We start from the raw sequence: 21205 nt of genomic DNA, 5'->3' as shown, positions 1-21205 counted from the left end.
ATCTGAACCACTGAAAATACTTTTGGACAGCTGGGATCACGCAAACGGCACTCTGCAATCCACGCAGTCTAAAACTGGACCGTAGACAAGCCATCTCCAATAAACAAAGCACTTTCCTTTGGAAATTTATGACGTATATTTTTACTCTTGCAGTATTTAACAATTATCGGATTTACTTCCAAGGCGTAATCGCCAATTAAGAAAAATCTAATGTACTAAATCAGAGAGCCATCATAGAAGGGAAAAAAATGTTCAAGACTAGCCTTGATTGTACAAATGCATGTGTACAGATACAAATAAATTGTAAATACAACAAAATATGTTGCAAATCTGCAGATGATAGTCTACTATCACCCAACAAATTATATACAAATCAATTATTGCTGTATCTCCTCCTTGTTTTCTCTCCTTTTCTTTGATATTGGATAAGCTTCCTGGTTCTGGTGAAGCCATCATCATCTCCATCTCTTGAGAAAACTCCAAGGTCCTGTTCCAGTCCCTATCCTGCAAATTTGAACGTACACATCGAGACCTACTAAATGAACGGTTCGGGATCATGAATTAGGACCGTGATGAGTTCCGTTTTGAGTCACACGTGAGGATCTTGAATCGCTAAGAGCAAAGCTTTGAATGCCGTTGGTAAATTCACACTATGCTTTCACTTCATTTTTGAAATCATATGTGTGCCATGAAGCACGAGTACTCCAGAAATGTCGCCGTACGCGTACCGGGTACAGGTACGGGTACGGCGTGGGTACAGCAAAAACGTACCGGGTACGGCAAAATTGTATCGGGTACTTTTTGGTAATTTTGGGCACGGTACGGGTACGGCAAGGGTACGTTTTAGCCCAAAATGAAATTTTTTCAAAATTTTTCAAAATTTCTGGGATTTTTTGTAAATAATTATAAAATGTGGGCTTATTGTGTAATTTATTTTTCATTTATAAACACAATTACACGGTAGAGATCTTGGAGATCGATCTAGGGCTCCAAATCGGAAAGAAAAATGTAAGTTCTCTCTCTCTTCGTCTCTCTCTCTCTCTGTCTCTCCTCTCCCTCTCTCTCTTTGTTTGTCTCTCTCTTCATCTCACTTCTCTTCGTCTCTCTCTGTATATTTTTTTTTATCGATCGAAATAATCTCTCTCTGTATATATGTACAAATATATGCATGTGTAATGTATATGTATATATGTATTTGAAATTTTGAATACTAATAGATATGTAGTAGAAATGTATATTTGTACTGATTTTACTTTTTGTTGGTAAAATGGGCTCATTTAATGCAATAAAAAATAGAAAAAAATTATATATATATTCGCCGTACACATACCCTACTTTTTTGGGGTTTTGCCGTTTCCCGTACCCGTACCGTGTACCGGTACCCGTGCTCCATAGTATGTGTGTCTGTGTGTGCGCGCGTGTGATCAACTATTTTAATAGGTGCAATATGTGCAATTTTCTAGCAAACCAATCCGATCTCGTTTTTGTATGCAACAAAAGGATGGTTTATATGAGAAACCATCCTTTTCGTGCATAATACAAATGTTTGCTCTCTCTCCTGTAGAAAGAATTGTTTCTCCCATATAGAACTATCAGCTCTTTCCAAAATAAAATCCGTGCTCTTAAAATGAGAAATTACCTCCAAAAGCCAGCTACTGCACGCAAAGTCATAAAGATGGATAGAGCAACCCATAACCCAACGAACCCATTAGTTGATGACAGTAAAAACACGCACAGGATGCTCACAAACGAGACCAAAACCTGCACAACAAGACGACATAAATAAATTTATCCTTGTGTGGTTATGAAGAAGGTGGACGAGGAAATATATCAACTTATGTACTATGATACAGGATAAGTAACAAGAATTCCCATATATATTTTCCTTCATCTTCAGAGCGGCCAAATGGAGCTCAACAGAATGCAAAAGATGAGATGTTAATGGAATAAAAAGAAACATAACGGCAAGCAGCCAAAGGGTTATAGACGTGCCATGGAGTAGGCTGAATAAACAAAATCAGATGCTCCAAAGTTGACTCCATCGAACACAAATGCCAAAGCATTGATGGGTTGGGTCCCTGCAACAAACTAAAGAATAGAAGGGAAAAAGAAATCAGTTCCAGATAAGCGTCTCCATTAAACTAATACTGATCTTGTAGTTTAGGGATAGAAAGAGAGAAAGAGAGATACCGGGATGCCTAAACTTAAGATTTGCCGAACATTGACGTCGTTGGTAAACAATCTGGACGCCAATTGTAATACAACAGCAACAAGGACAGATAGAACTAGCCCCAGAACCAAACCCAACTGCAGAGTCGAGCCATTAGCAGAGAGGAACATTAGAAAGAAAAGAAATGGAAAAAGAAATTGGAGTACCAACTGGATGAAAAGCAAAAGCAATACGGACCTGCAATACCCGAGATGCAGTTGCTGTGGCCTTGTCAAAATCCCTCTTTGCAAATGCACTTGCCAGAATAGCCTGAAAAAGAAAGAAAGAAAAAAAACTCAAAAGCCATTTCATTCCCAACCAGCGACTTCTGACAAGTCTTTCTTGATTTTCAGAGCAACAACCAGAACTACAGGTATGAAATGAAAAGTGTTTCTTATGATTAAACCCAACAGCCAACTTGAGCAATTTGCCATTATATGGGACACTTGCATTTCTATTTTCTCATTAACAAATCCATCTTTGTTTATGCCGCTAACTCGCCGGGACATCTCTGCAGCAGTCTCGGGAAAATTTTTGGGGAAAAGTGGCTAAATCAACTAGTCCTAACCAATTTGACAAAGACGAGAAAGCAGAAGGTCTGAACCCATGTAGATTTTATCTGCTGGTTGGGTTCGTATAGTATGGTTAGAGGCACGCTAGAAAAGTTAGCGTTCTATATCGATTTATTAACATTTTATTGCACTCTACGAAGTGGTTGATCAATGGTACCATAAGCATTAGAGGTAATTAGCCTGATTTCGCAGAAGTAGTATTGCAAGTAATAATGCTAACGCTTACAAGCCTGACTGTTCCATTTTCTAGGTCATAGAGCGGGGAGCTACAAAAATGACATGTTACTTGCTCTCTTATTCAAGAATATGGCCTAAAGTTGCAAATTCATAAACAATCTATGTATCCTGATTTCGTCATATTCATAAACTTGAGTGTGCACCAAATGACATTCCGAAGGAAGCTTATCAAGTATGATGACACTTTGAACAATAAACTTGCCCCCAACTTCAGAAAGTAGGCACAGGGAATACAAATTAGCACAGCGCCATAGCCCTTCATCCCAGATGAATGGTTCAACTCCAGAACTAGAACTTTGCATGAAAGAAAACCCCAATCTTAGAATGGGAACAAACAAACACAAGGTTTGAATGAATCCCCAATTATCTGAAATCTACACCCAAAAAGAATGTTGAAGAACCAAAGATTTGACTCCAACCAGGTACGTAATGAAAATAGAAAAACAAGAACAGATAATCTGTCTCAGTATGGGATCACTACTTTGAAAGTATCCATGATCAGGTTCTACATAAGAACTAAGAAAAAACTCATTATCTGATATTTTTGTGAGATAGAACTATTGCTCATTACTTTTTCATGACAACAACTGTTCCTTGCAAAAGTACACTTAGTTTCTTCCACTAAATCAAGTGAAGGACATGGCTTAAAGTACTGCCAAGGTAACTCAAAGGCTGTCACCAACTGTTAGTTCGGCTGTTAAAATGTTAGTCCTGCCAATGTGTGTGGGATGTCAAGAGTGTACACCAGAAACAGATACAGGTCAAAACTTTGGTATCAATGTGCACCACGGCTGCTGCATCTAATTTTGAAATGGGAAAATTGAGAATGAAAATAGAAAGTCACTTACTTGTCCCGCAACAGCCAACCCATCTGCAAGCAAAGAGGCGGCCAGCCAAACTTGCAAGCAAATCTGAAACGCAGCCATGGATGTTGATCCTAGCCTTGCAGCCATGGATGCCGCCAGAGTCACACAGAACGTTGCAGCTATTACCCTCAACAGTAACAGAAACCCTTATTCCAGTAGTTCAAAGAAAGATACCGGTCAACAGCAGGATTCATTCATGACATTAGAAAAAGAACAACATCATCAAAAGGAACTTATAGCAAACCAAAATCTGATGCATGAAAAACATCATCACTTGAAGGAAACTTGTGAAATTCGAGCAAAAACAATAATCTGAGGCATTAGAAGAAAAACCAGCAACTTGAGTAAATGCCATCTAGCAACGAGAAATGTCAAACCCAAACTAAAAAAGACTTTTTTCCCATATTAAACAAACATTTTTCTCGCAAAAATCAATTGTCCACAATTTCAGTACTCAAAGTTCTTATCATCGGCGATCAAGGTTTAAGATCAACATCATCAACTGCACATGGCCTATATTTTTCCAGAATATCTTCAACACAGAAAAAACGGTTTTGGCAGGTAAGTTGAAATTTAGTCATCAGAGATGAGTGATGTGAACACTTTAAAGTAACCAGCAACTCTCCACTAAATTCTGGACAATTATGATGCTCTTTTTTTTTTTTTTGAACGGCAATTATGATTCTCAATCGAGTAAAATCTGCAAGAAACAAAGTAAAAAATGATGTATTCATTAACCCCATATAATGCCATGTGTCCTGAGAGTGTTTATTGGTGTTACTAACACTATCCTGGAAGACTCGGATATGTTGAGACACTTTTCTTGCTATGAACAGGTGGGCAACTTTTACTGCTAAAACTAGTAAAGCAGATGGCGTAAAGGATTATAAAGAAAATGAAAAGAGAGAAACAAAGTACGAAGAAACTAAACTTAAACAATTATATAGTCCATGTGTGCCTTTACATGACATTCATATCAGTAATATTCACATCATTGAATCAGATTAGCTCTTAAATCTCTTTCCAGCACTGGGAGTCATTTGCAAAGGGAACCATTTAGTCACAAGTCGCTCCATGGTCCTAGATCTCTTGAATAAGTGGCCTTGTAATTTGTCTATTTTTGGTCATGAATGAAAAGAAGTTACTGTTCTACAAACGTTAGATGATTGATGAAATCAACGACATAAATGTGCCCGTAAAAAGATGGAGAAAGCACCAATTTAGGAAAAGGTAAGAGATGAGGATATAAGAAGGTTGATCCTCCACATGAGTAGAAATAACGGGAAGCCTATTATATGACAGTAATATATACTTCCAAAGCACTTATTCTGTAGTTGTACAATAAACCCTCACCATTTTTAAGGAACCGACCAAATTGTAGATCCTTGATTCTTGGGGGTAGGAGATCAACTTGTCCAATTAGTGTCCACAACAGTATAAGGGAGATTAAGTACCTGAAATTACCATGAAAATAAACGATGAGAAATGAAGACTCCAAGAGATGCAATGCCCTCAAGAAGATAATTTGGCAAAGAAGTAAAATTTGATAGATTGAAGATGAATGGCAAAAGATAGAACTTACTGGGAAATAACGTGTGCAATAGCTGCACCACTAACACCCATACGAAAGGTGAAGATAAAAATTGGATCCAAAATGATGTTTGCTGCATCTCCTATCACTGTGTTCAACCGTCAAAAGCGAAATGATGCAAGGGAAATTGTCCGCAAAGGTAGAAGATATGTTAATGTGCAAAAAGAAATAAAGGACTCTAATTGTTGTCAATATGACAAGTTTAGGGATCTTGGTTTCTGAGTGGTAGTTAATAAATTCACTAAAAGTGCTCACAGTGGAGCACAAACTCTAGCTAATACGGCATACACCGGTACAAGTTCGACTCCCTGCAATGGAGCAATGACCAGAAAAGACGATTTAACATAAACTACTTAAGACATGAAAGCCTGGAACTGATCATCTATGTGGAACAGCTATTGGCTGTTTTGAGGTGACAGTAATGGCAAACATGTTTTACAGTCGGATTAAATGACAGACATGTTTCAATTTTATATCCATGGGACATCCAATTACATCCTCAACTGATCATGAAAAAACTCTGCCGGCTGCCTAGACCCAAAAAACAATAGAAAGAGAAAGGTTTCATTACATGTCGCATATAAAGGAGTTTTTGTATCCTTAAATCCTCGAAAGACTCCTTGCATAGCCAAAGAGAGAAGAACCGCAGGAGCACCAAGAGACCTCAATGTCAAGTACTGTCTTGCTGGAGTTAGCATTGGAGAATCCTAAACAGACAAAAAGGACAAAATGTAAGCAGTTAGTTAATCTTCTTTCCAGTTTAGAAAAACAAAAATAATAGCGCTCCATGTTGTCATCACTTCATGTTTCTTTCTGAAACTAAATGCGAAATATTTCAAATTTTGTTGTCTTTCCCTCCCAGTTTCTGAATTCCAAACAAAGGCTTGGGTATTTTTTCCTGAAGTAATCACTAGGCCAGCTACTTGTACACGCCTATGATGGATGTACTAAACAAATACAGTAATAGAAAGGAAAAGAAAAAAGAGAAAAAAAGGAATGATAAACTACCACTCAGCTGAGAACAGTCATAGGGTTAACAGTGCTCGCTACTAGTCACGGCAATACGTTGGTGATGACAAAGGTTGAGGACCAACACTGCAGGATTCTTTTATTATTTAAAGAAGTCTGATGGCCCTATATGGTGGAGGAGCAAGCTAAAATCAAGGAATGTTGCATGTGCATATATTACTTTAAGGCCCTCAGCAAATCTCTACCTCTCAATCTTCATCTCATCTATGCACTTTTACTTATGTGCACTTTAAACCACCGAGCACTTTGGCGCCATATTAGCAATTATATAGCCACCAAATTTTGTCTGTCCAATTCACTCAGTAGTACTCAATTTCACAACATCAAGACCCTATTCCACAATTGATTCATCCCACTCTCATTCTACAGTCAAGGTCAATCTTATTTCATTATTCGTCACTTTCTTACTCCTAGTCCCCAGCAGTCCCGTGTTATCAAATCGGGATATGTATCATGTATCATTTTGTGGAACATATCAGGATATATAGTGTACCACAAGATGCGTTAACGAAAGATAATATACAATTAGAAATTAACTGTAACAAATAAAAAAAAGAACTTGGAGACACCCCAATTTGGCCTAACGATTATTTCAAGTCCCACCTTGGGGACCATCCCGATGATGAATGGATACAGTGATTGCTGATTAACTTCTCATAAACCCATGGACTTTTGGTGAGCACTTTTAGTCACTTAGAGGACCCAATTTAGAGCTATATAGCCTTTCAGACAGAAATACACCATCCTAGGAAAATTCATCTGTCGGCCGCAAGATCTATCTCACGGCCGCAACTTCATTCTTTCACCCGTGAAAACATGTTGTTTGAAAATCTCCCTGAGAGATTGATTCCTCGGCCACCAGATCCATTCCAGATCCATTCTTCGGCCACCAGATCCATTCCTCGGCCGCCAGATCGTCTTTTTCCAGAATTTTGAAATGTTCTGTCATTCGTTTGATCAACGCAACAAAACCCTAGTAGCCTTTTTTCGATTCTTCAGGGCTACGAAAAGAGATTCGAGCAGATATCTTCTAACCCTATACTACCTTATTGATTCACGCCATTTGATTGGCCGGAGTAAGTCATCCCATACTTATATAAAAAGGCCTTAGGGTTCCAAAATTAACAACTCAATACACCCTCTCACGAGCTAATACTCTGCAGAATCTATCTCTTATACTCTCTCTACAAAATCCCTAAACTCTTGTAGGCAGCCGCGATCCGATGATCAACCCCCGAAGTACAAATCCGAACCTTAGGGTTTCGAGAAAGAAGTTAGTCAATCATCCTTAATCCGAAGCAATCAAGCAACTAAGGGATCAAGGTGGTGAGGCCCAGGGGCCTATGGTTTGGTTCTTTTATGCTTTTGTACATTAATCGTAGTATTTTGATTTTCTGTTAATCGTTTAGTCCGGTGTGAGGAAGAACATCGGCTGGATCTTCGATCCTTCGGCCGGTACATCAATCCAGAAGGATTCCTCAGCCGAGGGATCCATTCTCTGGGACAACTTGTTTTCTGTTTTGATGCATGTTTTCATTATTGTTTTGGCTCATCTTATCAACTGTTAAAGGTTAATAATCAGATTACATGTTGAAGAGTTAAATAAAGCAAGTATACATCTTATGTCGAACGATTATGGACCAGTCTCACGACTGGGCAAAGAGGGGTGCCTAACACCTTCCCCTTATTGTACTTTTGGCTCCCGTACCCGGAATCTCTACTTGTTTTTCCTAGTTTTTATAAACTAGGTGGCGACTCTGTTTTGATGATAACTGTTATCGTGTGGTGATATTCCTAGCCATGGGAATATCCACGATCTTGGTTTATGAAGTGGAACTAAACAAGCATGATCAATCTGTATGGTGATGCCCCGTTTGGGAGGTGTCTACAGAACTACGCATACATTAAAAAAGAAGTTTCTAAGATGCAAAATTTCTAGTCTCCAAGTGGAGTCTATAACATTGAGGCATTCTACTACCTTAAAAATGGAAAGAAAATAAAAACTTATATGATTCATGCAAAACACAACCAAAGTATGGTTCTTTCTTCTATTTGAGTCCTAAGGGATTAAAGTGGGTTTCCTTCAAATGGTTTGAGTATCACCATAATACATCAAACGACTTAGACTGTGTTGGGGGTTTCTGCTTCTTAAAATAAGGTCCGACTTTTCTTCAATAAGGAATTGTAGGATACGTACGGAATCAAGATACGTGTATATATCATAGCATACGTCATCTCATCGTGACAATTCTATACACAAAGATACGGGATAGGATACGTATAGTTTTTCAAAGGAGACGATATGAATCGTAGGGTATGTATCCCGTATCGTAGGTTTTTAACAACAATGCCCCAGCAGTATAATCGGAATTAAAACTTGGGTTTCTTTGTATTTTATCTTTAGAAGCACAATTACACTGTAGACGTTATAGCGCCAAAAATGGATTCTAGACTTTTCATTGTATTCCTACCAGGAGTGCTATGTCCAGGACAAAATGACAACAGGAACAAAATATAAAGAATTCAAAATCAATTAGAGGCAATAAGCAACTTAACTCAAGTGAGTATAGTTTTATGAAATAACTCTCACTTACAGATTTTATGCCCATGTAACCCAACAATGGTTTTGCGGCAAAAATTAGGAATAAAGCTTGGATGAGGCCAAGCACAGCACCGATAATCAAAGCTGATGAAGCAGAAGGAATATGTCTTCTCTCATAGACTTTTGCTGTATTTCCAATATAACTACGATTAGTGGCTGGAGACTTGTCTGTATCTGGTTAATCACCAAAAAGCAAATTGCTGAAATCAGGAAAGTATCAAGTATGTTAACCTAAACGCTACAACCTTTATATTTGCATTCCCATAAGAAATCTATATATATTTGCATGACTAGTAGACCAATAAATAAACAAGGTAAGAGGAAAGAAGAGGAGAAGCATACCAACGTTTGGAACAAACTCTTCCTCTTCATCGTTTCCATCAAAACTCCTTTCCGTAATTTCAATATCACATGATTTATCAATTAGGCTTTCAGCTGCAGCATCTTCCTCGGCAACAAAAGACGTTGTAACACTAACAAGTGGAAAAATCGCAATCTTTGATACTTGATTAAAAATAGCAATAGCAACTCCAACGGCAGCTAGCTCCACAGGACCTACGAACAATGAAGTAGAACAAGAACCAGAACCAGAGAGTATATAAGATATGGGGCAATAAATAAACAGCTTCATTTCAATTATGTTGGACAAAACCTTTTTCCATTTTCGGTAACTAGGGTGGAAAAATCCTACATGGGTGAAAAAGAGTGAAAAATTCTGTTTTCATGATATATATTTTGCAAAGTCTTTCAATTTTGCAGTCCTAATTTTGTATCAATTTGCAACCCGAAACTCCAGTAGCAACATTGATGGGCAGTTGACTTTAAAATTGGACGATGTCCTCCAAACATCCGCGTAGCAGAGAATGGGTTTCAAGATTTGAATTCCCATTTCTCACATCCATTCTCATGTCATCTCATTCACCAATAACTCTAAATTAGTCTTGTTGTACGCTAGTAAGATGATAGACCGACGGAGAGAAATAACTTATTCATGATTTCACATTTATCGCCGTGGATACACGTACCTATATGGCCGATGAAAGCTGTGTCGATTAAGGAAGCTATGGGGTCTGCTGTTAACGCAAGCGCAGCTGGTAAAGCAATTGAGGCTATCTCCACACCTAGTTCATCCTTCTTGAAAACATCACTGAAGAAAATAAATTACAACTCCCCGTTAGCGAGCCAACACAAAAAGATCATTGAATCCCTCGTAAATTAATGGGGAAAAATACCAATTCCCAAACACCCAATTACAAACAGAAAACAGGCCATTTGGCACAAACAATTAGGCATCATGACCAAATCCCAAAAAATAAAAAGATTTAAAAGTAGTAACACTTTGAAATACATGAACCAAAGTTTTGGAATCAGAACCAATTTGAATATGCAACGTAAAGCCATGAACAAGTACCTGAAGTCTTTTAAGAAGACCTGTAGAGGCATCTTGGCAAAATTCTTTCTCAGATCAGAATAGCATCTACAACCATCAATATGAAGAACCCTCCTACACCCAGAAATCACAATCAAGATTACACAGCTTTAAGCCAAAAAAGCACCAAAAACTTCACAAATTAAGCTTTAAAAAACCTTCAAATTTTCACCAAGGCAAGAAAAGCTTGATTGAGGAACGTTGAAGAATATGAAAAAAAAGGCAACTAGTTTCAAGAAACTGGTCATCTCAAATTCTTCCCGGTAGGAAAAAGGAAAACAGAAAGAACCCAGAACTCTAATTTCAATAGCGAGTAGAATAATGGAAACCCAATTAATGTTTAAGGTAATCAAGATTCAAGAATGCTTAGCAGCAGAAAAGGAGAGAGTGAAGACATGGTATTCCAATTTTTTCCCAATAAAGAAGAGAGAAATGGAACGGTATAACTAACCATTTCTTGATTTCTTGACCGGCTTTTGATCACACGTTTAACCTCCCTCGGTTGTGAAGATCGCCAGTATTCCCCTCCCCTTGATTATAGTAGTAGTATTTTAGTAGACTATGTTGAATGTGACGTCGTTGACTCGGACTTCAAAAAGCTTGGCCGTGAAGTTGAACCCACCCAAATAAATGGTCCTCCTTGTGGGGAGTCTCTAGACCCAAATCCGAATGCAGGCGGGAGTGATTCAAAGGGAATACACTATTTACCAGTGAGTTTTTTTTTTTTTTTTTTGAAAATTTTTTTTTTGATCTGGTATTACCCATGAGTTTACGGACCAAAAACTAAATTAAAGGAATTGATAACTAGGGGATAATCTCATTTTGTTAAAGGTCAATTTTATGCTCGTGACAGTGTCAAAACATTATACCAGTAATGTTTTCATGATGATGTTACTGTACCGCGTTGTTTCGGCACAATCTCAAATCATGCTCATCCCTGTTTTTGGTATAGATAAATCGGCTTGGATGATGGGAGATGTGGCGAATTTGGCACCACGGAGGGCTCATGAAATTTTAGATAGGGGCGAGAAAAAACCGAGACACGATTCAGCTGCTCCTCTCCGGTATCAAGTCCTCTCCAGTTTGTATTTTTTCGGGCCATTCCGGGCTTATAATAATAATCGGAATCGTTCACATTGTAGATCTCGTCGAGAACTTTGGCTGTCATAAAAATCATGTCGATCGAATACCAGAGATACCCTATCGACACGTGTTTAGATTGAAGAAAACACACAAGTGTTGCTTTTTCACTTTGGATTCTGACCCATTTGTGTGTTTTTTCAATATAAACGCATGTCGATCAGGTATCAACCAATATCCGATTAACATGATTTTTAGTGTAGTATGAGATCTTGAAGATCTCTACAAAGTGAATGGTCCGATGATTATTGTAGATCTGTGACGGGCCCCAAAAAAATGCAAGGTGGGGAGCAGCCGGATCCTTCGGAAAATAGATAACCGTTTAAAATTGATCAATCTGAGGTCTTATCCTTGCGATTCCGGTTCAGAACAAGTCCAAACCTTTGGTATATTCAAATATATATTTCATGACATCCTAGGTTTGATGAATTATGATAAATCTAATAGTGCGCTCATTTCAATTGTTAGCAGCTTTGGTTTCATTCATTTCTTTTGATATAATCGTTGCCGGATGACGTTATGAAATGATATGATGACTTGTTAAAAATAAAAAAAAGTAGTGACTTTTGGTAATTTCATGGTTGACAATATTGTAGTTCTATATTCATATTCATTAATTTAAAAGACAAGTTATAATTTCTTATTTTTGTACAAATTTTGAATTTGCGTTGGCTACAATGGAATCATGGTTTAAATCAAAACAAGAACATGGTTAAAAACTTAAAATTAATGGTTCAGATTGGTTTGGTTTCACAAATTTTATGATGGTTCTCAAATTACTGCAATCGTTAACTATGATTTGTGTAATGACCCGCTCTCGTTCTGTACAATATTGCTCGCTTTGAACGCCAAACCGAAGTCCTAATGGGTTTTGACGCCGTCACGGCTTTAAAAGGCTTTGTACAAGGTAGGATGGCGATCTATTATTTATAGCACACGACTTACACTTTACCAAGCGATGTGGGACCACTCCTTGCTGACCCCTTTGGTCACCGATCAGACAGCCCCAACACAAGTCCCAATCGCCCTCAGGCTGGTTGACCACTACCTGAAACTTCAGGTGGGGCGTCACAGTTTGGTTATTGGTTTTTTTTTATGAAACCAGACCGATCTAGTCCGTGCTTGTAACGCTCCCAAATTTTGGGTACGTTAATGGGGCATTTATTACATAATAAAGAGAGTCTGGCTCATTATTACATCATAAATACATCATAAGTAAATGGTACATTTATTCAACAAGGAAGGAAATTAGGGTTCCTAATACTACTCTGCTTGCTCTTCCATCCTAGCAAGCACCTCTGCTCCAAAAGCTTCCACGGTGAACTGTTCGTCTTGAACATCTACAAGATCTGACACATTATATCAGCGTCGCCACCAATATAATATGTCAGGGTCACCAAAGGTAACACCATGAGCTACAAAAACTCAGCAGAACAATCTCATACCCGCTAACCCATAACTTACAAACAACAAGTTATACAATCATCGATTTCCACATGATACATGTATACATGGCTAACAACGACACATCCATATTCGTTAATCAACTATCGTTGGTGTCCAAGATTTTTCTGAGTTTCTCATACGTGACTCGTCGTAGACCATGTCATCATTTTCATATACCGTTCAACATTTCCAAAATTATTTTTGAACACACCCAATCTCGGTTCCGCCGTTCCGGGTTACCGAGTATCCTCACAATGGTTCCGCCGCACCGGGTTCCCATTGGCACACAATTGCATTGGCTCCTCTCCACGGATAACCAAGCCACAATTCAAAACCCTCGGTTCCGCCGCTCCGGGTTCCCGAGTATCTCCACAATGATTCCGCCGCTCCGGGTTCTCATTGGGTTTTCAAAAATTCATCCCTCGGTTCCGCCGCTCCGGGTTCCCGAGTATCTCCACAATGATTCCGCCGCTCTGGGTTCTCATTGTGTTTTTCACAAATCTTTCTTTTACACACGCACACACACAACTCATATTATGCAACCAAAACCGGTCATAATGTAGTTTCAAAATATTTCCTTCCTCGGAACACATTTTCCTTCATTGACTACACCCTAGGTGCCATGTTTCTACTTTCTCGATTCTTTGTGTCTCGTTACATGCATAGACTCTGCAGTAGGACAAAAGTATGCATGAATCCAACAAGATCAACCAACTCCATATCACACCACAAGTAATACAAGCAATTCATGTATGCATACTCATACTCCTTGAAATATCAAAATACGAATACTTCGATTCACATAGTAACGTTTTAACTTTCGAAAAATCGTTCTTTCTTAGAAATTCAAAACAACAACGTTATACTTGAGTGAGTAAATAAGTAAGTAGGATTTCCTTACCGTTCTTCTAGGCGGTAGTAACGGCTTACGGACGGTAATCGGTGGTCGGACGGAGTAACTTCCTACGGAATGCTCCCGATAGCTTCGAAAGAGAAAGGTTTCTCTCGAAACTTGACATTGACTAAACTACTTAAGCTTTTTGGATCGAAGGGTGGTCGGGTGATGGTTTAGTGGCGGTCTTGGATGAGTTTCTTGAAGAATACAAGAAAAACTCAAGAACAAGAAGAACAAAGGATTTCTAGAGAGAGAAGTTGAATAATGGAAAGGTATGAGTTGAATGAGAAACATGGGGTGCTATTTATAGCCAAAATCTTGGGCTCTCCCTCCCCTCTCATGGCCGGCCCTCTCTCTCTCCAAATCCTCCATGGATTTGCTCTATTAAGTTGTCAAATCACATCACATGTCAAGCCATGCCTTGTCCAATCATATCTTAGGTGTAAGGCTATAGAATCAAGTAAGATCTTAGGCTTTTTAGGTGAATCTAGGTAATTACAACCTAGGTCTAGCTTGTAGTCAAATCTTAGGCTAACAAAGGCTATGATTGTGTCATAATGGCCCATCAATAGGTTGTCATTAGGCAAATAGGCTTAGGGCTATTAAGTAGCTTGGAGTGTACTACACACTAGCACACACCTCACTTTGTCTTTCCTCTTCCAACCGGCCTCCCTCTCTCTCCCTCTCTCCCACGGCTCTCTCTCTCTTTCTCTCTCTCATGCTAGTATACACACACACACACATATATATATCTATATATGTGTATATAACCAAGTACAACTACAATTAAGTACTATATGAATCTTTCTAGATTGCAAGTACATGATTCCCTCATAAAAGAAATCAAATAAGCACATGTTTTTATTAAACTATAATATTAAAGTACAAAAGAATCTCAAGGTACAAGTTAAATCTTTTAATCTTTCAAGTACAAGTCAATTAAAGAATGACTAATGGTATTAACCAATGGGTAATAATTTCCCTAGCGGGTAAAGACTAATGGATAAAAGAAGTACAAGTACTTTTATACTTAAAATAAGATTTCTTAAAAGACTACATGTCCTATATGCACTTTAAACAAAATATAATAATGAAAATGTTATTAACCAATGGACAAAAGTTACCCTAACATTATGAACCAATGGATAAAGAATAAAGTAAGTTTGATGAGAAAGTTTGAAGTGACAAGGTTGGCTTCTAAGAAACAAGGTACAAGATTCCTTTATTATGACTAGTTAAATCAAATTTATTGGAAGATTCCCTAGTCACATCGGTACTTTATTGGTCAAAAGACTCTATTACCCAAGGATCACTAATTTTCCTAACGGTTATTACCCAATGGGTAAAGGATCCAAGGAACTAGGTAGCTGGTTTCTAACTAATCGGTTTAGAATCTAGTTCTATGTGCTCGGGAAACTACTTAGCCAATGGTTAAAATTTAGGGATGAAAATCTAATTATCACGAAATATCGGAAATATAGAAGGAATATAAAAAGTAAAAATAAAATTCAAATATTTAACGAAATTTTCATTGACCAAAATTTAGGGGCGTTACAATCTATCCCCCTTAAAACAATTTCGTCCCCGAAATTGGCGCGTGCTAGGTTTCGAATAGGTGAGGGGTAAGGTTAAGGAACGAATGAAACACCTAGGACAATTTGGCACTACATAGCTACAGCTTAGAGGCTTCGGCAAGTACTAGAAGTACAGCGTTTCAAGCATCCCTCATAATCCTTTGCATGTTTGTTTGATCGAATCACCTTCTTTTACAAGATGGAGGTTGAGTTGGTTCAGCCGTCGAATGACTCGCTATGTAGTACGCTCTTGATGAAGTTTCCATCCAACGCCAAATGCAAAACTTCTTCCAAATCATTATGCGGACTAGTATCCCACAAGCGTTCCTAGTACATCTTTGTTGAACCCTCATGCTTTTCGATATTAAACCTATTTCCAAAAATAGGAAACAATGGGTCCATAATCGTAAGGCATGAGTATTCCATCCTCATTCCGGGAATAAACGGATTTCAGCAGGCAATCCTTGCGGTACTCTATGAACTCGGATATTATGAACGAAGGCAGTGAAAAAACCTATGCAGTCACGGAAAGATAAACCTTCCTAACCTCTCACAGTCGAAGCGTGCCTTCTTTCTTCTTCTCGAACAATGCCGGTGCTTCCCATGGTGACGTACTCGGCCTAGTAAATCCTTTGTACATCAGCTCCTTCGATTGGGTCTTGAGCTCCTTGAGTTCAGCAGGGCCATTTGGTATGGCGCCATAGAGATTGGTTGTAGACACCCCATTCTGAACTGTCCAGATAACGTTATTTTTCGATCTTTTATTTCCCCAATGATGATTGAAGGTCGAGAACAGTCTGAGGATAAAGGTGTGTTTGAGCTTTGAGTGTCCCGAACCTCTTTCAAACCCACGTCAAACCCTTCAAACCAGAGCCAAACAGCCCCAGCAAAACCCAAACTGGCTTACGCCAGTAACCTGATGACGTACGCCAGTTTGCTGCCACGTGTCAGTCATCGACCGTTGACTTAGCTCTCACTGGCGCACGTCGGTCAGTATGTAGCGCACGCCAGTCAAATCCAGTCAAATCAACTTTATTCAGCCACATGGACGAGACTTTTGTGCCACCCTGACGTCGGCCACAGTCTCCCTGATGATTACTCTCGGCAGAGGCGTTCCCTCTCTCTCCTACACCCCCCCATCAAGGCAAGTCCCATGCATTTAATGCATGGGAGGCTCCATCCTTGTGCTAACCAGCCAAACAAGGCCCTAGATCAAACTGATCTTAGTCACTCCCCCTCTATAAATACCCCCCTTGCATTCATTTGCAAGGGGTTAGCTTCATTAAGAAGGAAAAGCTCTCTTCATCCCTCTCTTCTTGCTTTCTATCTCTCTTCTTCCATTGAAAGAGAAAGGAAAGCAACCTACTTCCATATACCCTACTGATATCCAGTCACCATACAGCATCCATCTTCAACCTTTAGGCTCAAAACCACCTTCAAACCTCAACACCAAAAAGGTATACCACCTTGTATTCCTTTCTGTTTTCAGCCCCTGAGGGGGACCAGCAAGGCCCAGGCTAGTAAATAATACTAGTCCTGGCCTTAAACTGGTAAAATACAACAATCGTATGAGGTGACACATGGCGCACGCCAGTAACCATATGCCGTACGCCAGTTATGGTAGAACGAGCACTACTGGTGTGGGGATCATGGATCACCATTTCTGTTATTTTATCTTTCTGTCAATCACCCTTGCATGCTAAAAAAAATCAGTTTACTGCTTTCTGTATCTGGAATTGCTTAGCTGTAGTAGTTACTGTTTGCTCCTTATCTGTTCAAAAAGGCCTCTGGGATCTTTCTGGTCATGTTTTAGAGCCCAGATGATGCAAAGCCAAGCACTGGATTAGGGTCAAACTAGCGCACAGTTGTCTACAACCGGCGTACGGCAGTTTTTCCTCAGGTCCAGTGGCTGGCCCTTGTATCTTAGCTGGATCTTGGCCTCTTTTATGTCCCCACTCTATTTAGGGGGTTCCCTGTCTATTTTTATGGCTCCAAGTCATTTCATCTGTCTGTAACTATGCATATTCTGCTCTGTTAACTGTGTGGTTTGTCCTGGGTGTGCGCTGGTCCTTTTCCAGAGCCCAGAGGATTGCAAACAAAGACTGTGAAACCTGGAGAATGGAGTACGCCAGTTAGGTTGTGGTGTGCACAGGTTGTATCTGCATGCACTGGTTCGGCCAGTGCATGCTGGTGCGAAGCCTGCTCATGTTCCTTCAGGGCAGCGTACTTCAAATTTAATCGGGTCGCCCAGTGCTTGTTTTCAATCTATATTTATCATTACAAGCAACCATTCATAAACATTTTGTCACATGAATACAACTTGTTACAGTTTCAATCCCCATTAACTGCTCCCCCGCCCTAACTGGCTAAAAATGATCAAATGAGAGAAAAATGCAAACATTCTATAAAATGCCCGAGTAGAGACCGATCTCCGGATTGGGCGAGAGGGATGCCATAAAACCCTTCCCCTCTCGTAACCTGGCTCCCGAACCTCAGATATCGAAGGTGACGACGGTCCAGTCTACAAGCCTTTTTCAAAATCAAATAAACGTGGCAAACGTTTTTGAGTTCGGTTCCTTGGGTGTTTTCACCGCTAAAACCCGAGTGGCGACTCTGAATCGAGGCATTTCGCCGCGCTTTCCGAAAAAGGGCCGTACCCAAATTTTATAAGCGAGAATTTCCGGGGCGCGTGCCCACATTGGTGCCATCCCCGGTTGGATTCTATAGAGAAGTCTATTTCTCTCTGGGGTGGTAAGCCAGGAAGTTCCTTAAAGAGAACATCGGCATATTTGCACACGACGCGTGGTAATCCCACTTCCATTCTATTGGCTTCTCCTTACTGGAAACTAGCAGCCATCCAAGTAGTGGATTCTGCCACCTTGATCTTTTCGTCGCCGAACTCGCTGTCCTTCTATCCCCCTTAAAAGGAATCGAGTCCCTCCTAGGGTATAAGCTGTCACCATCCTTTGATGGTAGTCTATGACTGCTCGATGCGCTGATCGCCAATCCAATCCTAGAATTACGTCGAGATTCGCCATGCCGATCATTCTAAGATTGCAGATCAGACGCAAGTCAGCTACTTGAGTTCGCACTCTCTACACACTAGACTAACAGCTATACTCCCCCCCCCCCCCAATGGCGATGTTATCTTAAAACACGCACTTAAGGGTCCTGTTTCCAGTGCTAAAGTAGTCACGCAGGCAGTAAATACAATGGAATGCGATGCTAAAGCTTGTACGTAGGTACTATCATAGCGTACCTTGGATTACAGAGGAATCCTGCTCTCGTTCCTCAGTCCGCAGCGCAAAGATACGCCCTCCGGTGCTTTGCTGGATTCCCATGGGCTGTTTTCCCTTGTTCTGCCCATTCTGCTGCTGCGATGGGCCTCTAGGGTTTTGCTTCACAAAATCGGCCTGTCCGGGTTGTTGAGCTTTCTGATTTCCAAAGCTTCCATTCCCTCCTCTTTGAAAATAGGGGCAGTCGCACTTATAGTGACCCATAACCTGACAGTTGAAACACTGAACTGTCGCTATGTCTCTACCACCTCTCTTTGGTTCGCCACTTTCAGGGTTAGCAGTTCTCCAGGGTCGATTGTTCTGAGACGGGGTAAAGGGTTTGGTGGAGTAGGGTCCACGGTTATCGCTGAGGGTTTGGGTGCGGATTGGTCCACCGGTGCTGCCGGTCGCCTTCCTCCAGCGGGTTTTAAAGTCTGCCTCCTCGCTCTCTAGCCGGAGCGCACACTTTACCACACCAGCATAAGTGGTAAATGCTTGAGCTACTACAGCCTTCCGAGCAGTCGTCAGTCCCCACTTGAATCTCCTAACCTTCCTGTCCTCGTTCGGGATGGAGTCTAGGGCGCAACGGGACAGTTCCTCAAATTTGGCCGCGTACTGGGTGACGGTCATGGTCCCTTGCTTCAAGTTCAGGAACTCTTGTTCCTTAGCTAGGCGAAAAGGCGTGGGAAAATACTTGTCGAGAAACAGGGTCTCGAACTCAGTAAAGGTCATGGTGGCAATGTCATGAGTCACCTTCATCAGGTCCCACCAATAGCGGGCTTCTCCCTTCAGCTGGTAAGTGGCTAAGGCCACACGATCTCCATCCTGGGTAATTCTGAGGGTTCTGAGGATCATCTTGACCTCATTCAGCCACGTCTCAGCTACGACGGGGTTGGTGTCTCCGTGAAAGGTCGGAGGTCGGCGTTTGCAGAATTCGTTCATCGCTCGGGCTCGGGTCATAGGTCCATCGTCATGGTTTTGGTTTTGGCGGTTGGCGTTCAGGGCGGTCACAAACGCTTGTACGATTTGGGCTAGGTCGGGGTTTACGTTAGAGGGTTCTCCGTTGTCGTGTCCTAGTCCACCTCGTCGACTCACCATCTACAAGTAATAATTGGAAGGGGAAGGTTTAGTCTACCGAATCGATTTCCCTTTTGTCAAAGGCGCTTCCTTCTAAAGGTCAAAAGTAGTTTAACAAAAAGTATGCAATGGTACTCTTTTAAAAATAAAGCAGATTTTTCATAGATAAGAATCATCATACAACATAAGCATAGAATTTTACTACAAGGCAAGTAGAGACACGAGATTTTTCCTAACACAAGTTGAAAATGATCCTAATCCTTAACATCCTACATCCCGAAGGATTACAATTGCACCTAGGTCGGCCTCAGATATGCCTAATTGGCGTCCTCTGCTTTTGGGGTTTCGTCCTCTTCGAGATTCTCTTCACCTAACAGGTTTTCCTCCTCGGTCACCTCATTGGCGTCCTTATCACCTTTGACTTCTTCCTCCATAACTCCAACCTCAAAGTTCTCCATCGGGGGTAAGGCACCAAAGAACTCATAGAAGGCATACATGATTGGGAACATTTCAGGAAACCAAGGGTCATCCTCCACGGGAATAGGGGTATTCTGCTGCACCCTCATGAAATCTCATTTTTCTGCGAGTATAGCATCAATGAAGTCGGGATTCTCCACTAGTTGAGTTGTCATAGCTTCTATGTCATCCTTGAGTTGGCGAGCTCCAACCAATAGGTTAACTAGGTGGTTCATCTACAAGGAAAGGTTTCAACCTCAATTAGTAACAGAGTTTCATTAACTCTAAAGAAAACTCTTAAGTTTCTAAGTCCCACATTCGATCCTTGATTTAAGTCATCATCCAATTGTTCGGGAATTTTCAGCTCGGCGGTACTGCCAATTTCCGCGCCTTACTTCAATCCGAGGATTGTTTTGACAGAATTCCACCCAATTTGGGACGGTAAACCTAAACTCAATTCACGTTTGTGCAACGGTCAATCTATCTCATGGTTCTATCCATTCTACCCATGGCCGAGTTTTGAACCTAAAGCTCTGATACCAAGTTGTAACGCCCCCAAATTTTGGGTACGTTAATGAGGCATTTATTACATAATAAAGAGAGTCTGGCTCATTATTACATCATAAATACATCATAAGTAAAGGGTACATTTATTCAACAAGGAAGGAAACTAGGGTTCCTAATACTACTCTGCTTGCTCTTCCATCCTAGCAAGCATCTCTGCTCCAAAAGCTTCCACGGTGAACTGTTCGTCTTGAACATCTACAAGGTCTGACACATTATACCAGCGTCGCCACCAATATAATA

At 40.4% G+C, this 21205-nt stretch overlaps 2 protein-coding genes across 5 annotated transcripts; both read right to left on the bottom strand.

The window, feature by feature from the left end:
• Positions 1 to 236: 236 nt before the first annotated feature.
• Positions 237 to 11298, bottom strand: LOC131322702 (protein DETOXIFICATION 42-like). 4 transcript variants are annotated; one of them, XM_058354123.1, is made up of 14 exons: positions 10987 to 11298; positions 10518 to 10610; positions 10132 to 10253; positions 9449 to 9661; positions 9099 to 9280; positions 6047 to 6182; positions 5467 to 5563; positions 5238 to 5338; positions 3867 to 4030; positions 2408 to 2479; positions 2191 to 2307; positions 1993 to 2088; positions 1640 to 1761; positions 237 to 504 (listed from the first exon to the last, which is right to left on the bottom strand). In XM_058354123.1, the coding sequence occupies exons 2-14, from the start codon at positions 10547 to 10549 to the stop codon at positions 456 to 458; spliced, it is 1503 nt and encodes a 500-aa protein (XP_058210106.1). In that variant the 5' UTR covers positions 10550 to 10610; positions 10987 to 11298; the 3' UTR covers positions 237 to 455. The 4 variants fall into 4 exon arrangements, with proteins under 4 accessions (XP_058210106.1, XP_058210107.1, XP_058210108.1 ...); XM_058354124.1 differs by having other exon boundaries at positions 9099 to 9232; positions 10987 to 11142; XM_058354125.1 differs by lacking the exon at positions 10987 to 11298 and adding an exon at positions 10694 to 10974 and having other exon boundaries at positions 9099 to 9232.
• LOC131323719 (uncharacterized) lies at positions 10567 to 19963 on the bottom strand. Its single transcript, XM_058355564.1, has 3 exons — positions 19727 to 19963; positions 18850 to 19657; positions 10567 to 10610 (listed from the first exon to the last, which is right to left on the bottom strand). The coding sequence occupies exons 1-3, from the start codon at positions 19961 to 19963 to the stop codon at positions 10567 to 10569; spliced, it is 1089 nt and encodes a 362-aa protein (XP_058211547.1).
• Between the last annotated feature and the right edge of the window lie 1242 nt (positions 19964 to 21205).

Source organism: Rhododendron vialii, chromosome 4a (genome assembly GCF_030253575.1).
Source record: "Rhododendron vialii isolate Sample 1 chromosome 4a, ASM3025357v1".
Taxonomy (NCBI): domain Eukaryota; kingdom Viridiplantae; phylum Streptophyta; class Magnoliopsida; order Ericales; family Ericaceae; genus Rhododendron; species Rhododendron vialii.
The sequence above is the reverse complement of the archived record's forward strand: the minus strand, read 5'-3'. Positions and strand labels throughout refer to the sequence as shown.